We start from the raw sequence: 27,091 nt of genomic DNA on the forward strand, positions 1-27,091 counted from the left end.
AGAAGGCCCCTCTTCCTTCTTTCCTCTCTTCGCTCTTCCCTCTCTCCTCTCCCCCCACTTCCACTTCTGCTTTCATTCTCTTGCTGTAAGATCTTTGCCTCCTTGGGAGATTTCTCTCTCTCTCCTAAGGAAGAGTTCCCCCTGCACATGTAACCAAGACCCTGAATAAAGCCTAACCCTTGTTCGGCTCTGGAAAGTCTCTTCTCTCATACGTTTATCCGGTTTGGCCAGCCGAAGACCTGCAATAGGGAAGGTAAGACTCGGGTAGCCCTCAGGCCTCTAGACCTGGCATTTACCAATCACAGATTTCACTCCTTTCAATTGTAATGCATGTATCCAATTGAAGCAATGGAAACAAAACAACTCTACTGATGATTAGACTGCAGTACCCTAAATTGCATTCATTATACTTATTATCTAATGCCTTAATATTTTAATCACATTTCACAAATGAATTATCCAGGGGTTGCATTCTTTTGGAGACTTTTCAAGAGAACGGGGAAAGAGAAGGATCACAAAAGTAAAATAATTCAGTATGGAGTCAACATAAGCTAAATGCAAAAAATGTGTATGGAAATCCAACTCTGTCTCTTTTGCCATGAGAGGCAAAAATAAATTAAAAGTCAGATTATGATCAATGTAAAAGATCCCATTACGCTCAAATTTTTTTACACACAAGGTCCATAATTATAGAAAAAACTCATTCAGTGTGAGCAACAGGTATACAACACAGGTCTCTCTGGTTTTCAAGTCCAGCCCTCTTTTCCACAATGACAAATTGCATGAAATGATGGATTTTTTTATTTAAGCGTTAAACATTTTTTGGCATTAACTCACCAAAGAAGCCCTAAGAAAAGGATTCTCTTTGGATGTGTGTACACAATAAATCTTCACATGTATCTGATGTATAATGAAAATGCAGTACACAATTTAAATATATATATATCTCACAGAACCCTAAATACAGAAAGACTTCATAGGAAACAAACAAAATGAAACTTCACTGAAGAAAAAGAAATGCAAACAATCTGGTAAATCCTACTTTGTTCTGAGAAATTTGCTTCACAAGCGGTTCCTCTTCTGAGATACTAAGTAGTTTGGCTTTGTATTCGGTTACAAGTTCTTGGACTTGTCTATTTAAATCTCTCCAACGTTGGGAGTCCGTAAGCATGTTTTGCAGCCGCTCTTCCCTTGAGTTCACAGCAAATTCAGTGCTGGCCCACTGAATTTTGACTTCATTAACTATGGGAAGCAATGCAAAAAGTTAGACCTCAAAGTTCATATGAACTGAGCATCAGTGATAAACTGATTGATGTTTGAAATCTGGCAAATAAAACAAAAAGATTTCTAGTTCGATCCAAGAGAGGAATCCAACATGCCTATATAGGTAAATTGTAAGAAATGTCCCTAAAGGGAGAGAAGGACAGAACAGCACCATCTTAACTGTTGACATTACAAATTGTTGAAAATACAAATCCAAAATTAGAGGGTAACAGTACACAGCAAGGTAATCACTGAAAAAGCAATAATCAACTCCAAGCTAAACTAAACCAGTCAAGGAATATTAAAAAGTCGATAGATCCCTGTTAAAAAAAAAAATACCCCTACTTGGCTTTACACTTAATGTGGGAAGGCAGGGTCTAGGAATTTTATAAATGAAGTACTGAAATGAAAATAGAAAAGGAGGTCATTCTTGGTCCTTGAAACAAGTGATGACAATGGATGGGATGACACCACTGAGGAGGAGGTTTTAGAGGGATTCACAAGATAGACAAAAGTACAAAGCAGAACAGTAGAGATAGGTCACAACAAGGCACATCCAAGCAGGGTAAAGAAGGGGGTGGGAGTGGGGGGTGGCCGCAGTATTAAAGAACAGTCAAAAGTTACGTTGTTCCAGCATTCTATAGCTCAAAGGAATACAAAACAAAAAGAAAATGGGCGGAATCTACCACGTAAGTGATAAAACTAAGTCGAGAGATACAAAGATTCTTTAAGGCTACAAGGATTTATTTGGTAAATTAACTTTGCCAATTAAATGATTGCTACCTTAACCCACAATCTTAACAGACCCTTTAAAACAATTGACTTCAGTCCCATCAGTGACATGAGGCTCAAGAGTGATACTTAAGTTATAGCAGCACTTTCCTGTGGCCCTGTCTTTATTTTCTTGGTTGCTTAAAAATAAATGGGAATAAAATAAACCTAAAGTGTAAATAATTATAATCTCTCACGATCCAAGGTACTCTTCATGAAGTGAAAATCAACGCCTGCTTTAAATCAGTACATTTTGATATTCAAAGATTGATACTGACACCACTATCGTTTCTGCACTGATCCAGCTCACAACCACTCAATGCAGAGGAGACAAGAGAGTTGCTATAGAAGAAGAATGCATCCTGTTGCAGACAATGTGGTGATGAGTCTCTTCCAATGTAGCTGGGCTATATAAGGCACATGTATTCTATCCACAGGGCCATGCTCCAAGTGCCTCCAGTCAACTACTACCTCCTAACACTGATGATGCAACACGAGCAAAAGAAATCCTTCTGAACATTAAATTTGTAAGTTTGGAAAATAAGGGTTCTTCTGCTTCTGTGTGTCAAAAGAATTCTGGAGACTTTTAAAATTTTTTTCTTTGTTGTCAGGAGATTCCTTTGCTAAACATAGAAAGTTCAACAGAAAAGGACACTGGTTCACCTCCATGACCTGAAGAAGCATCCAAGTGAGCCCTGGGGAGACATACCAGTATACAACACAAAAGAAAGACATTCAGAATTCACATAAGCAAAAGTGATTTGGTACTTGACACTGAGGGAAATAAATACTCCTAAAAAGAGTATTATACAGTCTCAATTTTAAGGACAAAATTAAAATATAAAGAAATGTACTATACATCAAAATGTGTCAACCCAAATAAAAATGTGTTTGTATATATGTATCATGTGTAATGTGTGTGCATGTGTGTATATCTAGAGACAGATGTGTATACACACACACACACAAAGATGTACATTATCCATATATGTTACATACACACATATTAGTAGGATTTACTAAGTGAGGAAATTCACAGTTTACAAAGTGAGGACAGATGACGACAGATAGCTGCAAGAGACTTACGTTTTTCGATGATGGCTGTTTTTATATCTGTTTTACTCTTCAAATTTCGGGCTAATGTAAAAATACGATCCAATTGGGAGTGGCGCTGCTCTAAGTCAGCTTTTGTAATCTAATGAAAAAGAAATTATATTACATTTTGTACTGAGAGTCATTAGGGAAGAATGGAGAGAGGGCTGACCCCAAAAGTCAGCAAGGCAGAAGTTCCAGCTGCCTCTGACTCCTCCTGGGCTATTGGATCCCAGGGCAGTCAAGCAGTGCTCTGGGCAAGTCTCTAGGGCTACCTGAGAAGGTGCCAATATCCCAGACCGTTGGTTTCCTTGGTACAGCAAACTCCTTTGTCATGAAACTCACTCTAAAACAGTCCCTACGTATTATAATATAGCACAAATGTTAGTTTAATAAAAACAATGCTAAGGAATCTCATGACTTTTTTCCAGAAAGACAGTCTTCAACTTGTCTAGATCCACGTATGTGATTAAGATGACTCTCCCAGTACTGGTAAAGAAAGAACTAAAAACAAGATTGACCAAGCATTATTAAGGTGATTAAAGAGTGCAAGTGTATCAATGAGCTTCTGAACTGTAGATTAATTACACATCGATGATGAACTGCTGCTTCAGAAGCTTTTGTACCATTTAACACTGAGTAAGTATCCTGATTTTGTTCTCTATAAAACTGATAAATCCTGAAAGAAAAGAGGATGAAATCAGAGAACAATTCATGTTTCAAGAATAATGATCATAAACACAAAATACGGACTACAGTGTAAGGTTTTTACCAATGGCTGGTAAAAGAACTGAGGTAATGCTGGAGCAGGAAGACGGTACTACAACACAGAATACTAATACACTATTAACTTTTTTCCAAAGAAAAAATTTCCATTTTTCAAATATCAGCCTACCCACAAAAGTCTTATGCTTAAGTAAAACAGTCTCTCTGAATGAGGATGTAAAAAGTAATTTAATCTTGAAAATTCAAAGTTTCATGAAATTCGAGAAATACAATGACCTTGAATGTAGTATTCAACACACATTTACGTTCTATTGTGTACCGCAGGTAGGAAAACACTCCAGACTCAACTAGTGTGTAGTTTGCTAGAAAGTAAACACTAGGTTTTAATACTGAGGGTAGGGAATATGTTCATATCTTCAAGATAGGCAGCACCTTGCAAATAAGTATCTAAGAGATGAATGCTGATTTGAGCCATTCATATATCAGCAGATGAATCCATGGGTGCATCGAAAACCTAATTGGGTTAACACGGATTTTATGAAACTCAATTGCTTTAAGTGGGAAGATTTCTTCTTCCTTGTTGTAAAAGCTTTCTAAATTCTGCGTTCCCACAGTTAGCACCACAAACGAAATGGAGACTTTTTAGGTCAGTCTTATCTGCTTTTATAATTCTGGCATTCAACTTTACACCACATACTTACTTTCATACGTTCAATTGTCTCTTTGATCTCTTCCATATTTCCAACTTTGACAACGCTGGACCTCAGCATTCGTTCGATGCACATAAGCCATTCAGCTAGTTCTGTTGCAGTTTTTTCTAGATCGGGAAGCGAGGAAAGTTCTGGTTCTAGAGATGACTGTGTCTCACCAGTAATTTCAGAGGTGGCAGGATAATCTAAAGAAATACAAATAGATCCAGAAGAGATTTTGCTACTGATTTCTTTTAATCTTTCAAATAAAATGCTGAGCAGTTTAATAAAGAAAATCTCCATTTTATATACTAGTCATCTATTAATTCATATTCACTTTGTAATATGCATTAGAACTGGAGAGATAAGGCTTTTATAGATCTGTGTTCAAGTCCCAACTCTGGTACCTATTACTACTGTGACTTGGGGCAAATCATATTTACTCATCTATAAAATAAGGATATTTGAAGTATGTGGGATGTAGGGTTTTTTTGGAAGGAAAGAATTTAGCAAAAAATATAAATTCTAATAGAAATGTTATACCACTTTTGAGGAACAATGTGATTTTCTGGAATTATCGCTGGTGAGAAATTCAGAAGACCTGAAATTCGGAAATTCAGATTTTCTCAGCTCCAACATTTTTTATTCTATTAATTCATTTTGTTTTAATGTTATAAACATTTTCAAATTGTTCCCACTCTAAAAAAGTTCTCTTACAAAAAAAAAATGAAGTAAAACCAATATGATGAAATCATTTGAAAGAGAATGCCAATGCCATTCCACATCTGTAAAAGCACCTCCACCCCAGTTCTCTATTTTTAATTTGTTTACTAGAGGTGTATTTTTTCCCTTCCCACCTTCCATGTCATTAAGAAAAAAAGGAAAGAAAAAAAATTCTTGTAAAATAGGCATAATCAAGCATTGGATATATACAAAAGTATTTATGACTTATTCTTTACCCTAAACCCATTACCTCTCTATCAGAGGATAGTACATCATAGGTAAACTGGAATCATGAATTATATCAACTCTATTGATCATAGCTCCACAGTTTTGCAAATATATATGCCTTTACAGTGTTGCTTTTATTATATCACTTCTCTTGGTTTTCTACTAATTTGAATCTTCCTCAATTTACATTCTTCCGACTCTTCCAGCTCATATAATTGTGGGTTAATAAATATAGATAATGTTTGGGAGCATTAAGTTGTTTCTTCTGCAAAATAGGTTTCATAATAGAAATGCTACATAGCTAGCAGGTAATTTTAAAGAAAGTGTTTTATTACTGTCAAAACACTATGTAAATTTAAGTTAGTTTTCCAATACAATTTTTTTATAACGTACCTTATATATCAATTATTTTAAGGCAGGGCACAGTGTATAAAATGTAACTGGATAGAACCATTGAGCGTGAAAGACCAGAAGAATGTCATTAGAAGTCTGTGTTTTACTATATAAGGGCAAATGTCACTTAATTATTGCCTTTACAAAGATTTCTTTCAACTGCATACCATCTGTGAACCTGGGGAAAAAATTTTTCTCCCTATATTCCATTCACTGGAATATAACAGATTGGGTTATGAAGTAAATGACCTCCTGGGTCCTAGGTTCATGCTGATACAGGTCATTCAGAGATGTGTTCAAATAAAGTCATAGGTATTTCCAAAAAAACTCTAAAGTATAACTGGGTAGACATGAATCCTCCTATATAATCAAGAACCTATATACAATGAGGGCCAATCACCCCTAATTTATCCATGTAAACTCCATATTTGTACATATTAAGGTAATGCTTCAAATGGGATACACATATAATAATGTAGTATTTTCTCATATACAAAAAGCCAACCACACGTACATACAACTACATATATGTGGGCATGCATACATATATCTATAGATATATAGATATCTATAAATATATAGTTATAATTAGTTTATTCTCATGCCAGAATGATAAAGTATTTTGACACTAGGTGAATAACCATAGCATTTGGTGGCTGAGTGGATAGAGCACTGGGCAGGGTACTGGAAATATCTGAGTTCAAATCTAGTCTCATGCACTTAATACTTGTGTGACCTTGAACAAGTCACCAATTCTCTATCTGCCTCAGCTGCCTTAACTATAGAAAACACTGAGGATAATAGACCTACTTCCCAGGGCTGCTGTGACAATCAAATGAGATCACACTAAAATATCTATGAAGCAATGATCCTAGTGTCTAGCACATAGTAAGTGCTTAATTAAAGTGTCAGACCTCTTGCCCATTGATGAAAAATGTTGTCGGTTAAACCCTTTACCAGATTCTACCTCTGATTTTTTGAAATTAAAATGGAGGTAAAAAAGAACACATTAGCTCTCTAACACTGCATAGTGGATTAAGGGGCCAGGCTTGGATTTAGAACCACCCTGGGTTCAAGTGTTGCCACTGACACTCCCTAGTGAAAATGGACAAACTGTTGAACCTCTCAGTGACCAAGACAGCAAAGAGTTTTACCTACAGAGGAGTGGACCATTTGACTCATAGGATCATAGATCTACTTAGAAATAATCTCCCCATTTCACTAATGATGAAAGGAAGATCAAGGATTGTTGAGTGACAGAAAGGTCATCTAGGATAGTCAAGGGTCAGAGAAGGGAACTGAATCCAAGTGTTCTCACTTCAGAGTAAGTCTTCCTTCCACTGTTCCATGCTGACTCAAAAATGGTGGAGGAAAACTCTCCAAGTGATAGAATCATAGAGGCAAATCCTAAATATAAGCTACCCTTTGACAACAAGAATATATACATTTTGTGATATAAAAAAAAATAGAAAAGGTATGTCTACTGAAAATATTAATAACTGAAGGAATCTACAAGGCATAATTGACAATTTATATGAAAACTGCCTAATTTCAAGTGATTCATGCTGGAATTGTGTGTCTTCCCCCCCCCCCCCCCCCCGCAAAAAATGTATAAGCTCTTTGGGTGGAATAAATATATCTTTTAATTCTTTTCCACCTCAAAATCATCCTACTAATGAGAAAACAATGTAGTCTGGTGGGGTGGTATGTTGTGGTGCTAAAGTAAAATACTTTTTACCTAGGTTAAATACTGATATATTAACTATGTAATCTTTAGCAAATGACTGAGCTTCCCTGGGAGCCAGTTTACAACATGAAAAGGCAAATATGTAACATGAGAAACTATCATCCCAGTCTCATTTAAATATTCATAAAGCTAGTATTAACTATTCTACTCTAATGCTCTTTATTCACTCAAGCAGTAGGATTTTTTAAAAAAGATATTTATCTGTTAAACCCCAAAAGAAAAGAACACATTTAAATTGTACTTTTTAAAAAATGAAGAGGAAACATTACTTTTAAAACTCTCTTAGAAGAATAGCTTTACAGAGAAATAATAGAAAGATGAAAGTTCCACATAAAATTAAACAAAATTAAGATATCAAGTTTTCCCTTATTTACCAGAGGCTGTTGAAGGATGGGGCTCGCAAACATCCAAGGGTCTCTCCTCCAGGGCGCGAGGGATATCCCTCTCCACCTATAATTTCATACACAGAGAGGGAAAGAAAGGTAAGAGAAAATATTACTTCCCACAGAATGAAGATGATTTTATAGTCCAAATTACATTCAAAATGAATATGTTTCTATTATTCTAACTAGAATATCAAAAAATTATGCTTGCTATTAATAGACAGAACTTAAACCCATCAGTAGACATGGATCTATGGCTTTATTGAAGTGGGCCTTCTTTAATATAAAAAGAACTGATTCATACTTCACTATGTATGACTCTTTTTCATTCTCCATTATGCATTTTAATTCACTTAATTAGCTAAACAGAAAGGGAAGATCATGCTTTTTAAAAACACCTTACAAATTAAAATAATTCAAAATAACAATAACTCCTATTTCCAAAAAATACATAATTTTCATTTAGTTTTATTATCAAAAACTAAGAAATGTCTGTGCATAACCAAAAGGAAAATTATTACACAGGAATGGGAGTGATCAAATATAGTATTCTTCTATACCTAGTCATAGAAAGGAATGAAAGATGGTAAGGGGAAAGGGAAGGCGAGGGAAGAAGGGAAGGAATGGGGAAGAGGGGAGGGGAAAAGGAGAAAATGGAAGGGAAAATGAGGGCGAAGAGGGAAGAGAAGGGAAGAAACAAGCATTTATTAAGTGCTTAATATGAGCCACGCACTTTGGTAAATTTTTTACAATCTCTCACTTGAGCTTCACAACACCCCTAGTGGTAGGTGTTAGTATGACCTCCATTTGATAGTTGAGAAAAATGATGCAGACAGAGCTGAAGGGACTTGCCCATGGTCAGTTACTAAGTGTCTGAGGCTAGATTTCCACACAGGTCTCACAGACTCACAGACTAGAACTCTGTTACACCAACTAGCTGCCTCTTAATGACCACATGACAGTTATCTTAAGCAGAATTATCACACTTCTGTGTGATAGATTAGATTTGTTTTGCCCTTATTAAGAAGTCAGAACTAGGGTCAATGGTTAGAAGTGCAGAAGGAAAGAGTGACTCAAAAGGAGGAAAATCCTCATCATAATTGCAGTGGCCAAAATCGGAAGGGACTGCCCTGAAGGATGGTGGCACTGGAGTTCTCCTACTAGTAGATGCTAAAAAGACACTTGGGAAACACTTGGTAGAGTTTCTCTTTCTTATGTGATACTCAAGTTTGATGTAGGAAGCTATACTTTTCTGGGTCCAAAATAACAGTTTCAAGCTAGTTCTGTCTGGTTTGTCTCAAGTCACATTAATATTCATTATTACATCGACTTCACAACATCCAAATCTATTAAGCAAAATGCCCCGAAAACATTTCTCCCTATTTTTAAGATAAGCAAATCAATATTTCACTATATTCCATGAACATAAGAGGCACTCACAAAGAAAAATGGGGGAGGGCATCTTTAAAGGTAAAATAGAATATTACAAGGATATCATTCTTATAATAATCAAATCACATCCACAAATATTGATTGGGACATGCAATGTGCAAAGCATTTCAGGCATACCTTATCCCACTTGATATTCAGAGTTCTTAAACTGGCAGAAATGAATTTTCCTTCATTCATACTGAAGTCTTCCAATGCAAGTAGCGAAGGGATATTTGCGTTCAACCACCGAAGATTTTCCCTTTGTACATCCATGTGCTGGGTTAAGTCCTAAAGGGGGCAGAAGAGAGCTTTGGTTAAAAGGGCAACACACAGCCACACCAGCATTAGTAGAATGACATGAAAAACCCTTGTCTTTAAATCATGGATTTGGCATTTAAAATGTTCATGCGTAAACATACTACAATCTAACCGGAAATAATAGTAACAATCCCTGAAAATAATTTCATGTGGAATGAAGTTCTTTACGTGGCAAATAATCTCTAAGAAAACAGCAATACACACTTCAATTTATCTAAAAATACGCTTAACAAAGAGAATACAGAACAAATAATGCCTCTAGTTTTTTCTATACATGTCATGGAACTAATTTGGAACAATGCAAATGAAAATATTTTAAGGAACAGAATTACAAAGCAGTAATTAAGAATCAAAGTGTAATAAAGCCAAGTGTAATGATGCAACACGGCCATGATTTTTAAGGCGAAAAACTGCCAGGAAGTACTACTCCTACAACACATTTAATAAGCTACGTGAACAATTGAATGAATACGTTGCACTAGGCAGCAGGATCTTAACACAGAAGGACCAAGCCTTTCTATGATATGAAACCATTATATGATGCCAAAATATCAGGATTCTGCTTGAACTATTGAAATGACAGTGTCAAGTAATAATTCTTATGCTAACAGAATCTTCTGAAAGTATGACTTCAAGTATTACTTATTGCCCCTTCTCAGAGCTAACCTTATAAATGCGATGTAATATCCCTTTCAAAACCTATTTTAATGTTTTTTTACCTTCAAAGAGGAGATTTTTTTACTTCCAATTCTCCTGCAACATTATTCCCATTTTTGCATTTAAACCCCAAGGTACAAAAACAAGGATATTCTATAACTTGCCTTTAGTTCTTGGACACTATTTTCCATTTCAGATGAGGACGTCAATTCCAAGGCATTTTCAATCTCTGATACCCAGCGAAAAGTTTCAGTCATCGTTTTTCTGTATTTCACTATCGCCTCATTTTTTGTTTCAAGACTAGAAAAATCATTATTGAAAAATATTGAGCAAACAAACTAGTTTGATATAATAGTGTATGCAGATCAGGTAAAAAATGTCAATCATTCTTATTAACAACAGATAGAACATCTGTTTAAATGGGTTCAAAATTAGTGAATTAGTATTTTAAAATACTGTATCATGCATGATACAATCTTGCCCTTCCCTCATTTTCACCTTCTCTCTCAAAGCTATAGTTATATGAGCCATGCAAAAGAAAATTTCGCTTTTTTGGTACATAGAGGGAAACCAAAGGTATAACTTAGTATTTAATAATTTGATAATATCCTCCAAAATGCATAAATTAATTTTAAAGAACAAAGTAATGATATAAATAATAATAAGGAACGGAACTTTTTAAAAATTTTAATTAAAAAGGAAAAAATACTCAAGGCACAAAGAGGAAGAGAGTTGCTTATGACAGATACAGAGTCGGTATATTGCTAGAGGGAGAACTTGAACCAAGGTCTGATTCTAAGAATGGTTTTCTAACCACTGTGTATACATTTGTTTTGTGTGTGTATTTGTATACACACATATATACATACATAATATACACAACGTGTATGTATATAGAAATAGATATATTATAGATATCTACATATAGATGTCTATATGTGAAATTGCATCAACAAATAATCCCTTTAGTAGCAAGGAAATAATGAATGTTTATAAAGTTTATATACATAAGTATACACAAAATAGACCTATAAATTCCCAAAGAACATCAAAGAAACACAATATATTTCCTACTGTGAAAGACAGATTTGGCAGGAACTTTTTTTCAGCCATTTTATCCATAATTTTTTAGTGTATTTACATTGCTATGAGACTTCAAATTGCCCTCCTTGAAATTCTTGTTAACAAACTGGAGTTAATATTTCCTGGGTAATGACATTATAAGATAGCCATAAACAGTCATTGGATATCTATTCATAAACAATGCATGCTATCTAATTTTACCTAGATAGCATACAGACTTTGCTTAGATATAGAAATCTAGATGATTGAGAATCCTGTACAAGAAACAAAGTGGTGTTTAACTGTGTAAGCATTTAACTTTCAGTCCTCCATAATAGTTAATTGTTGAATCAAAAAGTTGTTATGGATCAGAAAAGTTCATAGATAACAAACAGTGATAAACAACCTAAGATGGGTTAACATCTTGACATCATGACATAAAAGTAAAAACAAATTGAGTAAATCAAATATTTCATTTGTAAAAATAGAAAAAGGTATATAATTCATTCTCATTTTGACATGCAAAAGAATGAGTAGTGTTACTTCAGTGATATCCACTCTACAAAATTTATCAATTGGAATTCCTAGAAAAATCCTGGACCATCTTCAGTTGTCCTGATTTATTTCTGGACACTGAACTCAGATGACTCCTGGATGTGAAACAGAGTGGTGACTTTGCACAATCCACCCTCACTCAAATCCAATTCACTTGCATGTCATGGCATCATCTCCCTGACGTCATGGTCCTCTTAAAGAACAAAGGACACACAGCAAGCAATTTGAAATAAAATTTAGAGTGCATTTCTGCAAATAACGGTTAATGATCCTGCCAACAGGAAAACATTTATTTGTATTGCTGATAGAGGGGTGGAAGGAGGAAGCTGAATATTTCAATGTACTATTCAAGTTGGAAAGACTTCTAGGATGGACTCCACCTGTCTTTTCCAAGACATAACTAGCTAATTCAAAGAAGTTCATTAGAAGCAGGCTAGCCATCAGATGATCTTGATGGGGCAGGAGGAATTAAAATTCATTAAGTCATTTTCTAAAGTACTAAAGGCTTGGGATCTACAACAGTGAAGGAAATAGTCACACTGGATAAATTATGGATTCTTTAAATTCCTTGGATAATTCATGCACCAGGTATGGTCTTTTGTTCATCTTTCTGTTACGATGGGAGAACAGGGTCTAAAGAGTTTTCAATTACTCATTAAAGAATTATCAAAGAAAAAAGATCCAATCTGGACAGAATGTTAATAGTCAATAAAGTATTGTTCAAGTGCCACCTCCTCCATGAGGCCTTTCCCGTTTATCCTAGCTGTTACTACTTCTCCGACCCCTCCCAAATTTCCTGGTATTTTCTTTGTGTATAACTTGAATTGACTTACGTTTTCATAGGATGTTTTCCCCTGATATTTATCTTTCTAATTCCAGCTTCTGGCAGACTATATGATATATAGTAAATAGGGAACTTAAAAAAATACTTATTTGACTGAAATGGACAACTACTCATTAATTAGTTGATCCTGATGAACTTATTATGAAATATCTCAACACATGAAAGTCAGTTTCATTAATTGATATTTCATCTACACAGTTAAAATGGATAAGCATGCACATCTCTCAGATTTTCAAATTGGGACTCTTGTTTTAAAGCTTCCACTGTCTGAAAGATCGATATTATTATGCTACATGTCTTGGACAAGGAAGAATTTGAACAAAAAAGTCTTTTGCCAGTTAAAATTCTACAGCTTAATTAAAAATTAAACCTTAAAAGAGAATACGTATAAGGATAATTTCCAGTGGACTTGCTCCTATGTACTCTAGGCCAATGAGGAGGGTTTTTCAGCTGGAAAGTTGGCATTGGTTTTCAAGACAACTGCTAGAAATTTAGGCACAGCCCCCTCACCACCATCTATGTCTCCAAAGAATTTGTGATTTCCCCTCCATTTTTCTGACTCCAGCAAGATTTGAAAGAGAAAATCTTTCTTAAGAACTTTTGCCATAGAATGAAAGCTGAATTAAGTTATTTTATAAAAGTAAGAGATGTCTGGAGACGACCTAACTCTCCTTATGACACACCTTGCTGCTTGCAAACAATTCCAGACCCTCTAAAGAAAATAACATGCATGTATGCACAAGTGTGTGTGTGTGTGTGTGTGTGAGAGAGAGAGAGAGAGAGAGAGAGAGAGAGAGAGAGAGAGAGAGAGAGAGAGAGAGAGAGAGAGAGAGAGAGAGGGAGAGGGAGGGAGGGAGACAGAGAAAGGGAAAGGGAAAGGGAACCTTGGATTTGAGGAATCTCAGTCTTAGTTTTATCACCTACAAAATGAAGAGTCTGAACTAGATGATCTCTTAAGGGTCTGCCCAGTCTGAAGAGATGTTCCTGTAATTCTTATCAAACTTCACAAGAAAGTGAACATGGATCTCATCTCTCAATCCATTACAGAATATCACATTTGTAAAATTAGTATTTTCAACTTCACATATTTTGGGGGAAGTGTCACATTTATGGCACTTGCATAATAAAAATTGGACACTGGGAATGGCTAGACTTCCTTAAACAATCTACCTTTAGCAAGTACAGATGAAAGGGAGGATTGATGTTCATTAAGGTAAAAAAAAATTCAAAAGCAAAAATGAACTTATCATGACACTGAGGGAAAATGCAGATACACAGAAAGTAAGTGTCAGAAAATTTTCTACCAGTGGAGGACAAGAAAATCAAACTCCTTCATCTTGTTTTCTAAAGGATTTTCCATAGAATGCAATCTTGAAGAGCCTGCACAGTTATGGCTGAGATACCTAAGTTTTCTATCATACACTTGGCTTGAAACTGCATCCCAGCGATCACAGAGCTCTGCCATCTTTTCATCCAGGAGGCATGCTTCGGTTGGGTTGGAGAGTTTGGGGATGATGTTGCTCCCAGTTTGAATCAGTGGTGAAAACATACACTTGTGGATGTTAACTTCCTCTTCCAGTTTCTGCCACAGATGAAAAAGCCAAGATAAATTCTAATGTTAGATCAAACGGTTTTGAAACTCTCAACACACATAGGTATTATGGCATTAATATTACATGCAGAAACCAATAAATGGGAAGATAAACACAGAAAACATATCCTCATGAGTTAGCTCTTTTAGAGCAAGTCAAGGGAATTTCAAATGAAAGAATAAATATACTTTTAGAGATAATTCAGATTGTTTTCATTTTATTAACTAAAAAGAAAATAAGATTCAAGGAAAACTTTCCATTACAAAAGGAAGCATTTAAAAATGATCACATGGGAGACTCAATCACATTCAGCTTAAAAATAAAGGCTTACTTCTATTTCTCCAACCATGTCTGTTTTCCCTGAGACTTTTTTATGAATTACTTTCTGATCAAACTGATAACATAGTATCAATGAACTATAAATATCACAATGCAAAGACAAAGGAAAGTGCTGGGGGGTTTTTTCATTTAATTCCAGGTTCAAATTTCTTATTCAAACAAAAATTCTTAAGGGAAGAGAGAGAAGTAGGCAGGATGATGAGGGAACATAAATGTTTATAACTAAACAAAAATGCAGGTGAAGTAATCACTGCCTTTCGAATTAAAAGCATGTGCACAACTTTTAAGAAATTAAGTTTTACTTTTACCAAGAGTCTGAATTACAATTTAATTTGTTACCATTATTATGAAAAATTGCCTCAAGAATGATTTTGCTGGTATTCCTTTTTAAATTAGAGGGCTATAAATCAAGAATACCTTCTTTTATAATATTGAGTGAAAATGTTAATAAATTTACAACTGATGCCCTTAAATGTTTACATCTATCAAAGAATTTCACAGGGAAAAATTTACCAAAAATTAATTTGGTAAACACAAATATATTAAATAAAAATGACTCTTGTAGCTACCATAAAAGCTCCCACATATCAGTATGCAGAGAAAACCTTTATTCAAATGCTATTCGTTCCCCCATCACACCTCTCTATAAAAAAGCTTAAACATATTCCAAGTTTAAATTGTCACTGACAAAAAGACAAGAACAACTTCCATGCTTTTAAAACCTCAATCTTAAGTTATTTCATAAAAAGCCACTAAACGCAAGGGAAGTTATCTGAACAGCAAATCCTGTTCTGACAAAACAATCCCTACCTGCTGATATTGCTTCGCTTTCTCTAGATCGAGACCATCTTCAGTATTGGCATGAGTCAGTAACTTTTCAGCTTCCGTCAGCCACTGGTTGAATTCGCTGAGGTTACTTTGGAAGTATCTCCAGTCTTTCACACTTTTATCAAAAAAACTTTTAGGGAATAAATTTTAAAAACTGGTAAGTGATTTTGGAAATGGGATCGCTTTTTATGAGAACCAATGATTTTATTAACCCTTAAAACTGTGTAATATTTGATTCATTTTGAAAAATCAAATAACTTAGTTACAAAAGTAAACAAGAACAAAGCTTAATCTATGTTAGCAAGCAAAACATCACAGGGAAATACCTCCCATGGACCCTAACACCATGTTCTCTCCCTCATTTTATTTCTTCATTTATTTTTGCGAAAAATTCTACCAGGAGCTAAAATGGTGGGGAAACTGGTTCACGAAACAAAGTGCAAGCATAGGTAATGGCTACCCTGTGGAAACATTTGCCAATATATATGAAAATGTTAATTGGCCCATCTGAAAGCAATAGTAGACATACAGTGATTTCTCTTTCTGAACCCTTTCCTGATGAAACCAACTTTTATTCACCCTGAAGTTATCAACTGAGTCTTTTAGAACATTTTTCTTACAATCGAAAAGTTTTGTTTGGTATCTGGCATGATTACAATTCTCAAATACCCAAATTCTACACTCTATACAAATGTCAATTGTTCCCATACCTAAAACGTTCTAATTATGATCATGAATCTGTTAAGGTTTGTAACATAGCAAGAATAGGAATGTTATTTAGGTCATTACACAGAGAAAGGCATATTTAGCTTTAATTACCATGTAATATAAAAGAGAAATGAATAAAAATGCTAGTCCTTTGGCATATTCAAAGAGCCTTAGATATAGACACACAATGGCAAAAAGCTTTAATGGACTAGGATTATAAAGTTTTATTGAAGTAGTTAACTAGCACATTATTAACCTATCCTATGACAACATCCCATCTCCAAGGCCAAAAGATGTGGAAATGATCCTCCTCAATAAAAGGTTTCTAACATATGCAAAATGTCACCAGGTAGCCCAGAGGAGATAAGACTATAATAGCCACTATTAAATGACTACAATATACAGAATTAGTTAAGAACCAATTGGAATTGAGGGCACCTGTACCATCACAGTCATCAAGGAAAACATGTCTAAATTACTGAACTCTGGAAAACTGGACTACTGTGAAGAAGTAAGGCACAAGGGGAAGAAAACAATCCTATCTCTGGAATCCCAAGATGTGGGCTGTAATCAAGTAACTGACATTTCTATGTGTGTGACCTTAAACAAGTTACGTTAACTTCATAAGACTCATTTTCCTCAACAATCAAATGGGGGGGTTAAGGAGGGGCTGAGCCTGCAGGACACCTGGATCAGATGGTCTGTAAGATTCCCTCCTAGGTCTACATCTGTGAATCTGGAATCCAGTGTCCATAATTGTGCAAACAAGTTTGCAAATAAAAATATGAAGCTGGGAAACCTACAAATAATTAATAAAGCATTAACAGTCTACTAAAATTCAAATTAAATGGCAAGGAAAAATCTTTAATTGGTGGGATGCATGAAAAAAAGAATACCGAATTCTGTTTTCTGTGATCAATTTTACAAAGTTTTCCTAGATGAAAGAAGAATTCAGGAATCTTAATTTTAGAAGGGTTTTCTGAAGCAATCTTGTCCAACGTATACCTGAATAATCCCAAATATGTCAAGGCAACCTCTGTCTGAACTATCACGTTAATAAAATCAAATTTTAGTTTTGGATAGTTTAGTTCTGAGAAAGTATTTCCTTAATGTGTCTCCCTATAACTTCTGCCCACTGGTTCTACTTCTATGTAAAGATACAAAAGCAGAAAAAGAAAATGCATTTCATTTGATAACTCTGAATATTCGAATCCAAACATGTACTCCCTAAATTTCTCCTTACTATAGGCTAAACATCATGTGCTTCAACCAATTTCTCATAGGGCACTGCTTTCGTCTTTATTCACTATCCTCTAGAAATGCTACACAGCTGGAGTGAACAGCCAGAAATGAACATAATATAAAGAATGTGGCCTGACCAAGGTAAAAGGAGCAAAGCTTCCCTTCATATGCAATGCTCTGCTTCCAAAAATGTGGTCAAAAATCACCTAAGATTTTTTTTTTTCCTGTCTAACCATAATGCTAGCTAAAAAGAAGCTCAAAGTCCACTAAAATCCCTATTTTCTGGATTCATATGTACCAGTACTCCTTATCCTGTATACTGAGTTGCTTAATTCATCCTATTAAATTCAACTCCTTATAAAATTTGTAAAATCTGTGAATTGCAAAATCTTTCAATTAGTTCGGAAACAAGAAGAAAGTACAAATGAGATTATAGACTGGAGACAAAGATGGCACATTGGAGGTCATTTAGTACAACTCTCAACACATAGGATGACAATGAGACTTAGAGAATTGATGCCAGTTGTTCAATGATCTCAACGATCACACAGCCGGTAAGTGGCAAAGTCTCTAACAAAGGTGATGATATGATGATTCTATAAGTTTCTTCTATCTTTAAGTAAAATATTATATTTTTATTGAAAAATTGTATTATTAGTTGGAGGGTAGGGAGAGTGGATTTGTCTGTTTAATTGTTTGGCATAAACTTCTGGTTTCCTTGGTGTAAAGTATTCCCAGTAAAGAAATTCTAACCACAAAGATGACTGTTTTGCAAGATTAGAAAGTGATATGACAAATTGTGGTGTTCTGTAACTGAAATATTCCATAATGCTATAACTTGTTTCACAATTGGTATTATGCAGACATGAAGCCCAAGCCTTGTTGTAACCACATTCAAGACAAGGCCTCTATTCCCCACGCAACAGTCTCAAAAGATGATTATACCAAGCAATATAAAATACGAACACTTCCCTCTAAAAAAGATTCTGAGAAAAACCCTTTTTCCCTCTCCCTGAGAGGAGCCAATCTCAAATTTCTGCAGTACTGTGAAACTACTGACCAGGAACTCAAGGTAGCACTTTTAGAGGAAGCAACTGACAATATCTTTGTGTTCTTGCTGTCATGGGAAAGGATTTGGGTTTTCTTCCTTTTCCATCGGAAAGAAAAGAAAATTGCAAACTGCAGTTCCTTCTAATTTAAGTCTCAACAAGCCATGGAGAGGTCAATTTGGGCAAAGACCTTTTGCCTAATGATTTCAGTAAATTAGTAAACCTGAATTATGTGCCTACTATGTGCCAGATGCTACATTAAGTGTTTTGGATACAAAAAAGACAAAACACAGTCCTAGAAATCAAGAAATCCTACTGTAACACATGGGAGAAAACATGCAAACAACTCTGTACAAAAAAAAAGACAGGCAAGTTAGTTAAATTGAAGATAATCAAGAGAGTGGAGTCATTAGAATGAAGAGGAATCAGGAAAGGAACCCTGGGGAGGAGAGGGTTTTACCGGGGACCTAACAGAAAGCAGAAGTCAGGAGGCTGAAAGGAAAAAGGAGCAAATTTCAAGCATGGGGAAGAGCCTGTGAAAAGCTCCTAGTTGAACACCAATTTCTTGTTCAAGAGCATCAAAGAGGTCAATGTCACAGGATCACAGGTACATGGTGGAAGGGGAATATAAAACATAAGAAGACTGGAAAAGTGAGACAGATTATGAAAGGTTTGAATGACTAACAGAGGTTTTTATATTTGACCTCAGAAGTAATAAAGAGCCATTGAATTTGATGAGAAGGGAGGTGGTGACCTGATCAGACCTGTCATTAAGGAAGACTGATTCTATCAAATGAGTGCATGATAGACTGGAGGAGAGGAATATTTGTGGCTGGGAGAACAACTGGAAGGGTATTGCAATGAGGTAAGGGTTTGCAACAGAGCAAGGGAAATGTTAGGAGAGAAGGGGGCATTTACCATAGATATCACATAGGTCAAATCAATAGGCCTTGGCAAGAGACAAATTATGACAGGAGGAGGGAAGGAGAAAGTGAGGGGTTAAGGAGAGATCCTACACTTCAAGCATCAGGGAATGAGTAGATGGTGGTGAGAAAGGTGGGGGAGAAGATAAGGAGTTGAGTTTTACACATGTTGATTATAAGATCTCTATGAAACATTTAGTTCCAGATATTCAATAAGCAGCTGAAGATGAGAGTGGAGAAAAATACGTATAGATATGATCACTGAATATACGGGAGCTGATGAGATCATCAAGTGAAGCAATGCAGAAAGATAATAGAAGGAGGTCCAGGGCAGAGACCTGTGGGACACCTACCACAGCTAAGGGTATCAGCTAAATGAAGATCTCACAAATGAGACTGAATGAGAGTGATAAAAAAGGGAGGAAAACTAGAAAACAACAGCATACAGAGAAGTGGGTATCAAGGACAAGACAGTGAGAGGATCAAAGCCCCAGTGAGGGGGTCAAAAAGGATACAGACTGAGGAAAGGTAATCCAATTTGGCGATAAGAAATAGGAACTCTGGAGGGAGCTAAATGACAAGGTCAGGATTCAGACTGCAAAGAGTTAAGAAGAGAGAGAGAAGAAAGTGGGGGCAGCTAACATGGACAATATATCAAGAAGGATCGACATAAAAGGGAAGAAAGAAATGGGACAATAGCTAAAAGGGATAGATGGATAAAGTAAGGATCTTCAGAGGATGAGGGAAATACATGAATGTTGGTAAGCAGCCAGTACAAGCAAAGGGAGGGCCTTGAAGGAAAAGCAGAGAGTAAAGATGAGAAGGGAGGCAGTGTTGGAGAAGATGGGACACAATGGAATTACTTACGCATTCAGGACAATTTGCTTTGAGAAAGGAACAATCACCTCTTCTTGTTCAATAGAAGGAAGGTAGAAACAGTAGTAGAAGGCTTTGGGGATAAATAAGTTGAAAAGGAAAGCAGAAGAGGAAGCTTTAAGGTAAGAGATATATAGTACACATTTGTAAGTTATCAGTAAGAGCACAGAGGGGCCAAGAAGCTTGAGTCTACCCTTCAAGCTTCAAACTGTGGGAAGGTAACTTAAGGGGGAGACAGAATGGAGCTCAGATTTAACAAGTAAAGGAGTCATCCTGTTCAACTATAGGGCAAAGTATTTTAACCTTTTTTGTATGCTAAAAAGTAAACTATGATATTACCATATTAAAGTTTTTTTTCCCTCAATAATTAGATTTGCCCAGAAAGACGCACAAAGCTCATGTTAAAAATTAAAATTATGTTAAAATGTAATGTTAACATTATGAAAATCAGAATGTCTCTTTTATGGTATTCTTCTTTTCCCCCCTATTTATCTATATAAGATGTATCTTTACTGAGAATAGGAATTAACAAATACACATAGATGATGTCCTTTCATGGAGAATTTTAAAGGCAAGCCAGGAATCTATTTTTCAATGTATCAAAAAGAAGTGAAGATTTCAAAGGAGTGGAAACAATTACCAATAGTCCTATTGACAAGAGAGGAAATGACCCAGAAAAATGAGAACAAGTACCAATTCACAGACTGACTTTATCTTCTATAAAAAATTTTTGGACATATCAAGGAAATACTTCATAAAAAGAGGGACAGGCAAGGATCACGTAGATCAGAGGTGCTGCAGGCAACCAACAATACCGCAGAATGCAAACCAAACCAGATTAAAACATAACTTGGAACTATTTTTTCAAATTAATAAAAATCAAACAAGAAACATTACTATAACTTGGAAGGTCAAAATGTGGTCCATAAGTGCCCTTATGTCCACTTTAGTGGTCCCCATTTCTACTTGGGTTTGCCATCAATAATGTAGGCAATTTCTATGACAGCTGAAATCTTCTGTAAGAACTGACTGAAAAATAGAGAAAATACAAGATCCTGACATGGTTTTTTAAAAAAAATTCTAAAACAGCTATTGCCTTGACCATGGAAGAATCTTGACTCCCATGGAAATGTAAAGATGATTCAAAAATCCATGGACAGATTCAACTATAAAGATAATTTGGTTGAAGAATACTTTGAGTATCATATATCAAAAACAAGACATAAAACAGAGACATGCATCAGTGTGAAGCTATTTTCCAACTGTCATGGAAGGGGTACAATGCAAAATCTGAAAAGTTTAAAAAAAACAAAACAAAACCGTTAGGTTCGACCAATACTCTTGCATATTGATGACATGATACAGATAGCACATGGTCCCTGGGATACTACAGAAACCTCCCAAATGGGATCCATTAGCAATCAGAAGAAATCAACATTATCAGTTGACAAAGGGTGAAAAGTACAAGAGGAAGAAAAAGGAAGCCAATTTCCTGGATTTTAACATGCAACTGTATGGGCAAACATCTTGCATAAATTCTTCAGACAGAAATTGTTATTTTGCATGACTTTATGCAATTGTGAGAATTTTTATTTTTTTCTCTTGTTTTTCAATTTGCTGGAGAAAAAATCAATGCTTGTTAATTGAAAAAAAAAGGTAATGAGCTTCAAAAACTCAAGAGGCCTGAGACTTTTCAAGCCTTCTCAAAGTCCTTATCAGTGGTATCTGACATTCTAAAGAGATTTCCTATAGACTGAACTTAGGTATAAACAGATGGTTTTGAACTAGCACACAGCTCATACAAAATAATGTGACTATGTTCACAGGAAATTCTAACAAGATCCCTAAATAAGATTTTTGGGGAAATAAGATGCTATTTTTGTTCTTGCTCAGGCCTTTCAATCATGTCTGACTCTTTGTGTCACCAGTTGAGTTTTCTTGAAAAAGGTACTAGAGTGGTTTGCCTTTTTCTTCTCCAGCATACTTTATAGAAGGGGAAAATGAGGCAAACGGGGTTAAGTCACTTGCTCAGGGTCACAAACTCCTAAGTGTCTGAGACTATGTCTGAACTCAGGTCTTCTATCCACTATGACTCAAAATCTTTAGGAATAATCCTCCCAGTTCAGACTTTACTTCACCTTCTCATAGGCTGTAATCTCACCCAATTTTTTTCATAGATAGGAAAACAGAAACCCAGAGATATAATTGATTTACCCATGGTTACACAGGGAAGCGTTAAGAAGCAGGGTTAAAATCTAGGTCTTCTTACTCTAGAATCTTCCTCTCCTCCTACATAGATATGGATTATTAGTTTTGAAATAGGAAGTGCTTAAGTAATGATTTGTACAATTAAGGCTGACTATAATAATATTATACAATCATCCCATTAGATGATCTAAATCACTGAAAGGGGAAAGATTATAAAAGTCGATACGAGAAACAGGTGATCCCCAAATCTATGTAGCTAATCCTAGCCTCTCTCCAAAGCTACCATCAATCAACAAGCATTCATTAAGTGCCTCCTAGGTGCTAGGCATGACATTAAATTCTGGGGACACAAAAAGAGGCAAAATATAGTCCCTGCCCTCAAGGAGTTTATAAACTAAAGGTGGAAGACAACATGCAAACAACTATATGCCAAGCAAGATATATACAGGATAAGTAGAAAATAATTAACAGAGAGAAGGCATTGGAATTACAAGGGCTTTTTTAGGGAAGACTTCCCATAGAAGTGGGAACTCAGGGAGGTCAGTAATCAGAGCGGAAGAAGAAGAGAGTTTGAGGGATGGGAGACAGCCACAGAATGCTAGAGCTGAGAACTGGATTGTCTTGTTTGTGCAACAGCCAGACGGCCAGTGGCACAGTATCAAAGAGTATGTGTCAGGGAGTAAGGTAACCTAAGACTGGAAAGGTAGACATGTGGGTTAGGACATGAAAGACTTTGAATGCCAAACAAAGCATTTTGTATAGGAAGTCATCAGAATTTATTGAGCAGGGAGATGGATGTAATCAGATCTGAGCTTTAGGAAAATCACTTTAAGTGGCTTAATGGAGGATGGAAAGGACTTGGGGGAGACCTGCACCAAGCCAAAACCTACCAGCAGGCTATTGCAATAATCTAGCATACACCTTTCTTGTAGTTCCTGGAATATGATACTCCATCTCTCACATCCATATCTTTGCAGTGGCTCCCCTTCATGACTGAAATGCTCTGCCACTGTTCCTTCACACCTGAGTTTCCCTGGCTTCCTTCAAGAATTAAATCAAATCCTACATTCTACAGGAAGCCTTTCACAATCCCCTTAGCAGCTAATATCTTACCCTCTTAGAACTGTCACTGCTGCTGAGTCATTTCCGTCATGTCCAACTCTCCATGACCACCCCCGTTAGGGTTTTTCTTGCCAAAGATATTGGAGTAGTTCATCATTTCCTTCTCCAGTTCATTTTACAGACAAGGAAACTGAGGAAAATTGGGTTATGCGACTTACCCAGTGTCCCACATCTAGTAAGGGTCTGAGATTGGATTTGAAATCAGGTCCTCCTAATTCCAGGCCCACCACTCTATCCACTGTGCCATCTAGCTGCCTACTCTCTTAGATTACCTTCCATTCATTCTGTATTTATCTTATATTCCTTTCCATGCTGCTAACCCCATTAGACTAGGAGCTACTTAAGGGCAAGGACAGCTTTTTTGCCATTTTTTGCTTGTCCAGCCCTTAGCACAGTGGCTGGAACACAGTAAGCACATTAAAAATGCTTAAATGAATGACTGACAAAAAACTAATTATTACTCAGAAAAAAAGACTTTTGTAATCTCATGATGTCTTATGTATAGAAGTGTTGTTTCCAAAGTTGTATTTCTTTCTCCTGTCATGTGTTGATTAGGAAGTATCTGAAATTGTTTGACATATAAATTATTTTGCCTCTTGCTTTCCTTTTCCTGCCATCTGCTGCACATCACTGTACTCTCTCACAATGTAATCATTCCCATTAGAATATGTGATAGTAAAGAAAAATCAAAGCAGATATCTTTAACACCAGCTTCAGTTTGGTACAGAGAAAGTTAAAAGCATTGGCTTCAAAAAAGTTTTCCAATTACAAAAGAAGTTTGCTGTTCATGGTATGTCATCCTTTTTTTTTGGGGGGGCCAAAGATCAGATTAAAAAAAACACATTAAGAAATATAGCGTTAGGCTGTGATTTTTTTACATTTTTACTCCATTCACAGATAGGGTGTGTGTGTGTGTGTGTGTGTGTGTGTGTGTGTGTAACATCTAATATTCACATAGCTCTTCAAGGTTTGCAAAATGACTTACCAATAGTAATGTATCTCCACAACAAGCCTAGAAGGTTGAGACCATTATTATCCTCACTTTACAAGTGAAGAAACTGAGGTAGACAAAGGTTAAGAGTCTTGCCTAGCATTACATACCTACCAAATGTTTGAGAGTAGATTTGAACTCAGGTCTTCCTGACTCAAGGTCCACCATGCTATCCACAGTACCATCTATAAAAACCTCTAGGCATATTATTACTATGAAGTTACTATGAAATGTGATGAGCACCAAGCTGTAATACAGACATCAATGATAGGCAGCCATAGTATAGTGGATATAGATGAATTTAAAGTCAGAAAGACCCAGGTCCAAGATTCTCTCCTATGTATCAGCAATGTATCCACAGAAAAGTCACTTCAACTGATAGTACCCCAGAAACTTCTATAAGATTATAAATTATAAAACAGATGCAAAACTCTACTGGAACAGAGAATCTCCATACAAAGGAGTTTCTTACACAGTAAATCCCATTTCCTTCAAAAACATACACAGAAATTTTTAAAACTTAGAAAATAAAATTTAGAAAAAACTATCACTCATCCATTAATTTGATATGAAATATTAATTTGTATTATCCTTAATTTGTTACTATATTGGTTTTATGATGATCTTTCCAAAACTATTGGTCATAAAAATTGAATACATACACAAACACAATGATAATAGCAGTTGTAAATACTCAGATTTTCTATAAGGCAGATTTAGGAATAAGGCAAGAAATTTAATCATTTGACTAATGTGGGAGGGGGTATGTGTTTTTACTCCTTTTCAAGACTGCTGAGCCTCATATTTTTTTTTTAAAATCCTTAATAGTAAATATAAGCTAAAACAGACTTACCTTTTATGATCATAGTAGGTTGTTTTCAGACTGTTCCACTTTTCATTCAAGTGGTTCAGTCTTTTCTCAATCAGAATGGCTCCTAGATGGGAAACATCCAGTATAATTCTGGGCTCCTTCCTACGAAGAGCTGTAATCTGCTCCTCGACTTTGTCCAGGAGAGAATTGATTTGCTATAAAGAAAAAATGTCAACAGAGACTTGGGTTTGGATACTACCTCTAACAATGATTATGTTAGCTGTATGTCCTTGGGAGAGTCATTTCACCTCTCAAACCTCAGTCTCCTCAACGATGAGACTGGAATCATAGCTGCAGTAGCTACTTCACAGGACTGCTGGAATATCAAAATGCTGTGCATAAAGTGCACAGCAGGTTTGAAAGTACGGTAGCAGCGCTGGCTATTATAGAATATTACAATAGCTCTCCCTTTACACGTAGACATCATATAGACTTTTTATCATGGAGACTTATTAAACTTTAAGTTACAAGGCTGGTATTAATTTGCACTGTGGAGTCAGTTTCCTCACTCAGAGTTATAAAGTCATAATTCTTCCCTTCCCTCCTCCCACTCCCATAAAAATAGTACAGATACTAAAAGAAATAGTAGCAGCTGTGGTCATTAACCTTAGGGCCCCCATTGAAAGTCATTCTGAAAGAAGGTCATAATACATACAAAGCATAAAAAGAATGGACAAAAAGGGGGAGGGGGGCATGAGGAAGGAACCAAATGAGTTACTCAGGCATATAGAATTATGCTTTTATATATTCAGCCATATGAAATCATCAATGTTGGTCTTTAAAGCATAGATGACATTACCATTCATGGGAGTAGGAGAGAAGCGTAGCACATACCAATTTAAAACTGAATAAAATAAAAAACATAACAAAATCACAAGGAAAGGAAATAGAGTAAATGGTCAATTATTGGGAAATAATCAAAGGAATTGAGATATATGTTCATATACGCTAGATATATGCTATATGTACACACATATAAAATTGACTGAGGCAAAAGTTAATATGCTATCTTGCTTCATCAGTGGCATGGTTCATATATGCAATCTCTACTCAGCATCTTAATACAATGAATTTAGAAAATTAGATTAAGGAATTTTTGTAATAGAAAGAAGACTTATAATTGGTGTAAATAGTAATGTAATCATCTCTAGTATGCCACATTTCAGGAAAGACTAGATTGGAAAATGGGAGGCATGGATTCCAGATGTGGCTCTGCCTCTGCCTAGTTAAATACACTCTCAAGTTTCCTTCCAAGCCTGTAACTCCATGACTAAAACACCCTGTGATGATCTTGCTTTGAAATTATAGTTCTCCATATGATGTGCTACTGAATGCTAACGGTATAAAATCTAATACGTTTCACTCTAGTTTCTACTTTTATCATAAATACATTCCCCAGTTATTTCTTCACCATGCAGTTTGTACTATGACCACTATTATCAGTAATCCCTCCAAAAGAA

The 27,091-nt window shown here is 35.7% G+C and overlaps 1 protein-coding gene across 1 annotated transcript in view; it reads right to left on the reverse strand.

Annotated features, from left to right (window-relative positions):
* The window catches only part of LOC140526940 (utrophin-like), an 82,049-nt gene that overhangs the window by 39,295 nt on the left and 15,663 nt on the right, over positions 1–27,091 (reverse strand). The window contains exons 3-11 of the mRNA XM_072643564.1: positions 25,614–25,786; positions 15,624–15,771; positions 14,286–14,464; positions 10,586–10,721; positions 9,585–9,734; positions 8,007–8,082; positions 4,554–4,747; positions 3,121–3,229; positions 1,043–1,242 (exon numbers count right to left, since the gene is read on the reverse strand). Of these exons, the coding sequence (XP_072499665.1) occupies positions 1,043–1,242; positions 3,121–3,229; positions 4,554–4,747; positions 8,007–8,082; positions 9,585–9,734; positions 10,586–10,721; positions 14,286–14,464; positions 15,624–15,771; positions 25,614–25,786 (1,365 nt within the window). The remainder of the gene's footprint in view (positions 1–1,042; positions 1,243–3,120; positions 3,230–4,553; positions 4,748–8,006; positions 8,083–9,584; positions 9,735–10,585; positions 10,722–14,285; positions 14,465–15,623; positions 15,772–25,613; positions 25,787–27,091) is intronic.

Source organism: Notamacropus eugenii, chromosome 2 (assembly GCF_028372415.1).
Source record: "Notamacropus eugenii isolate mMacEug1 chromosome 2, mMacEug1.pri_v2, whole genome shotgun sequence".
In the NCBI taxonomy this organism is placed as follows: Eukaryota; Metazoa; Chordata; class Mammalia; order Diprotodontia; family Macropodidae; genus Notamacropus; species Notamacropus eugenii.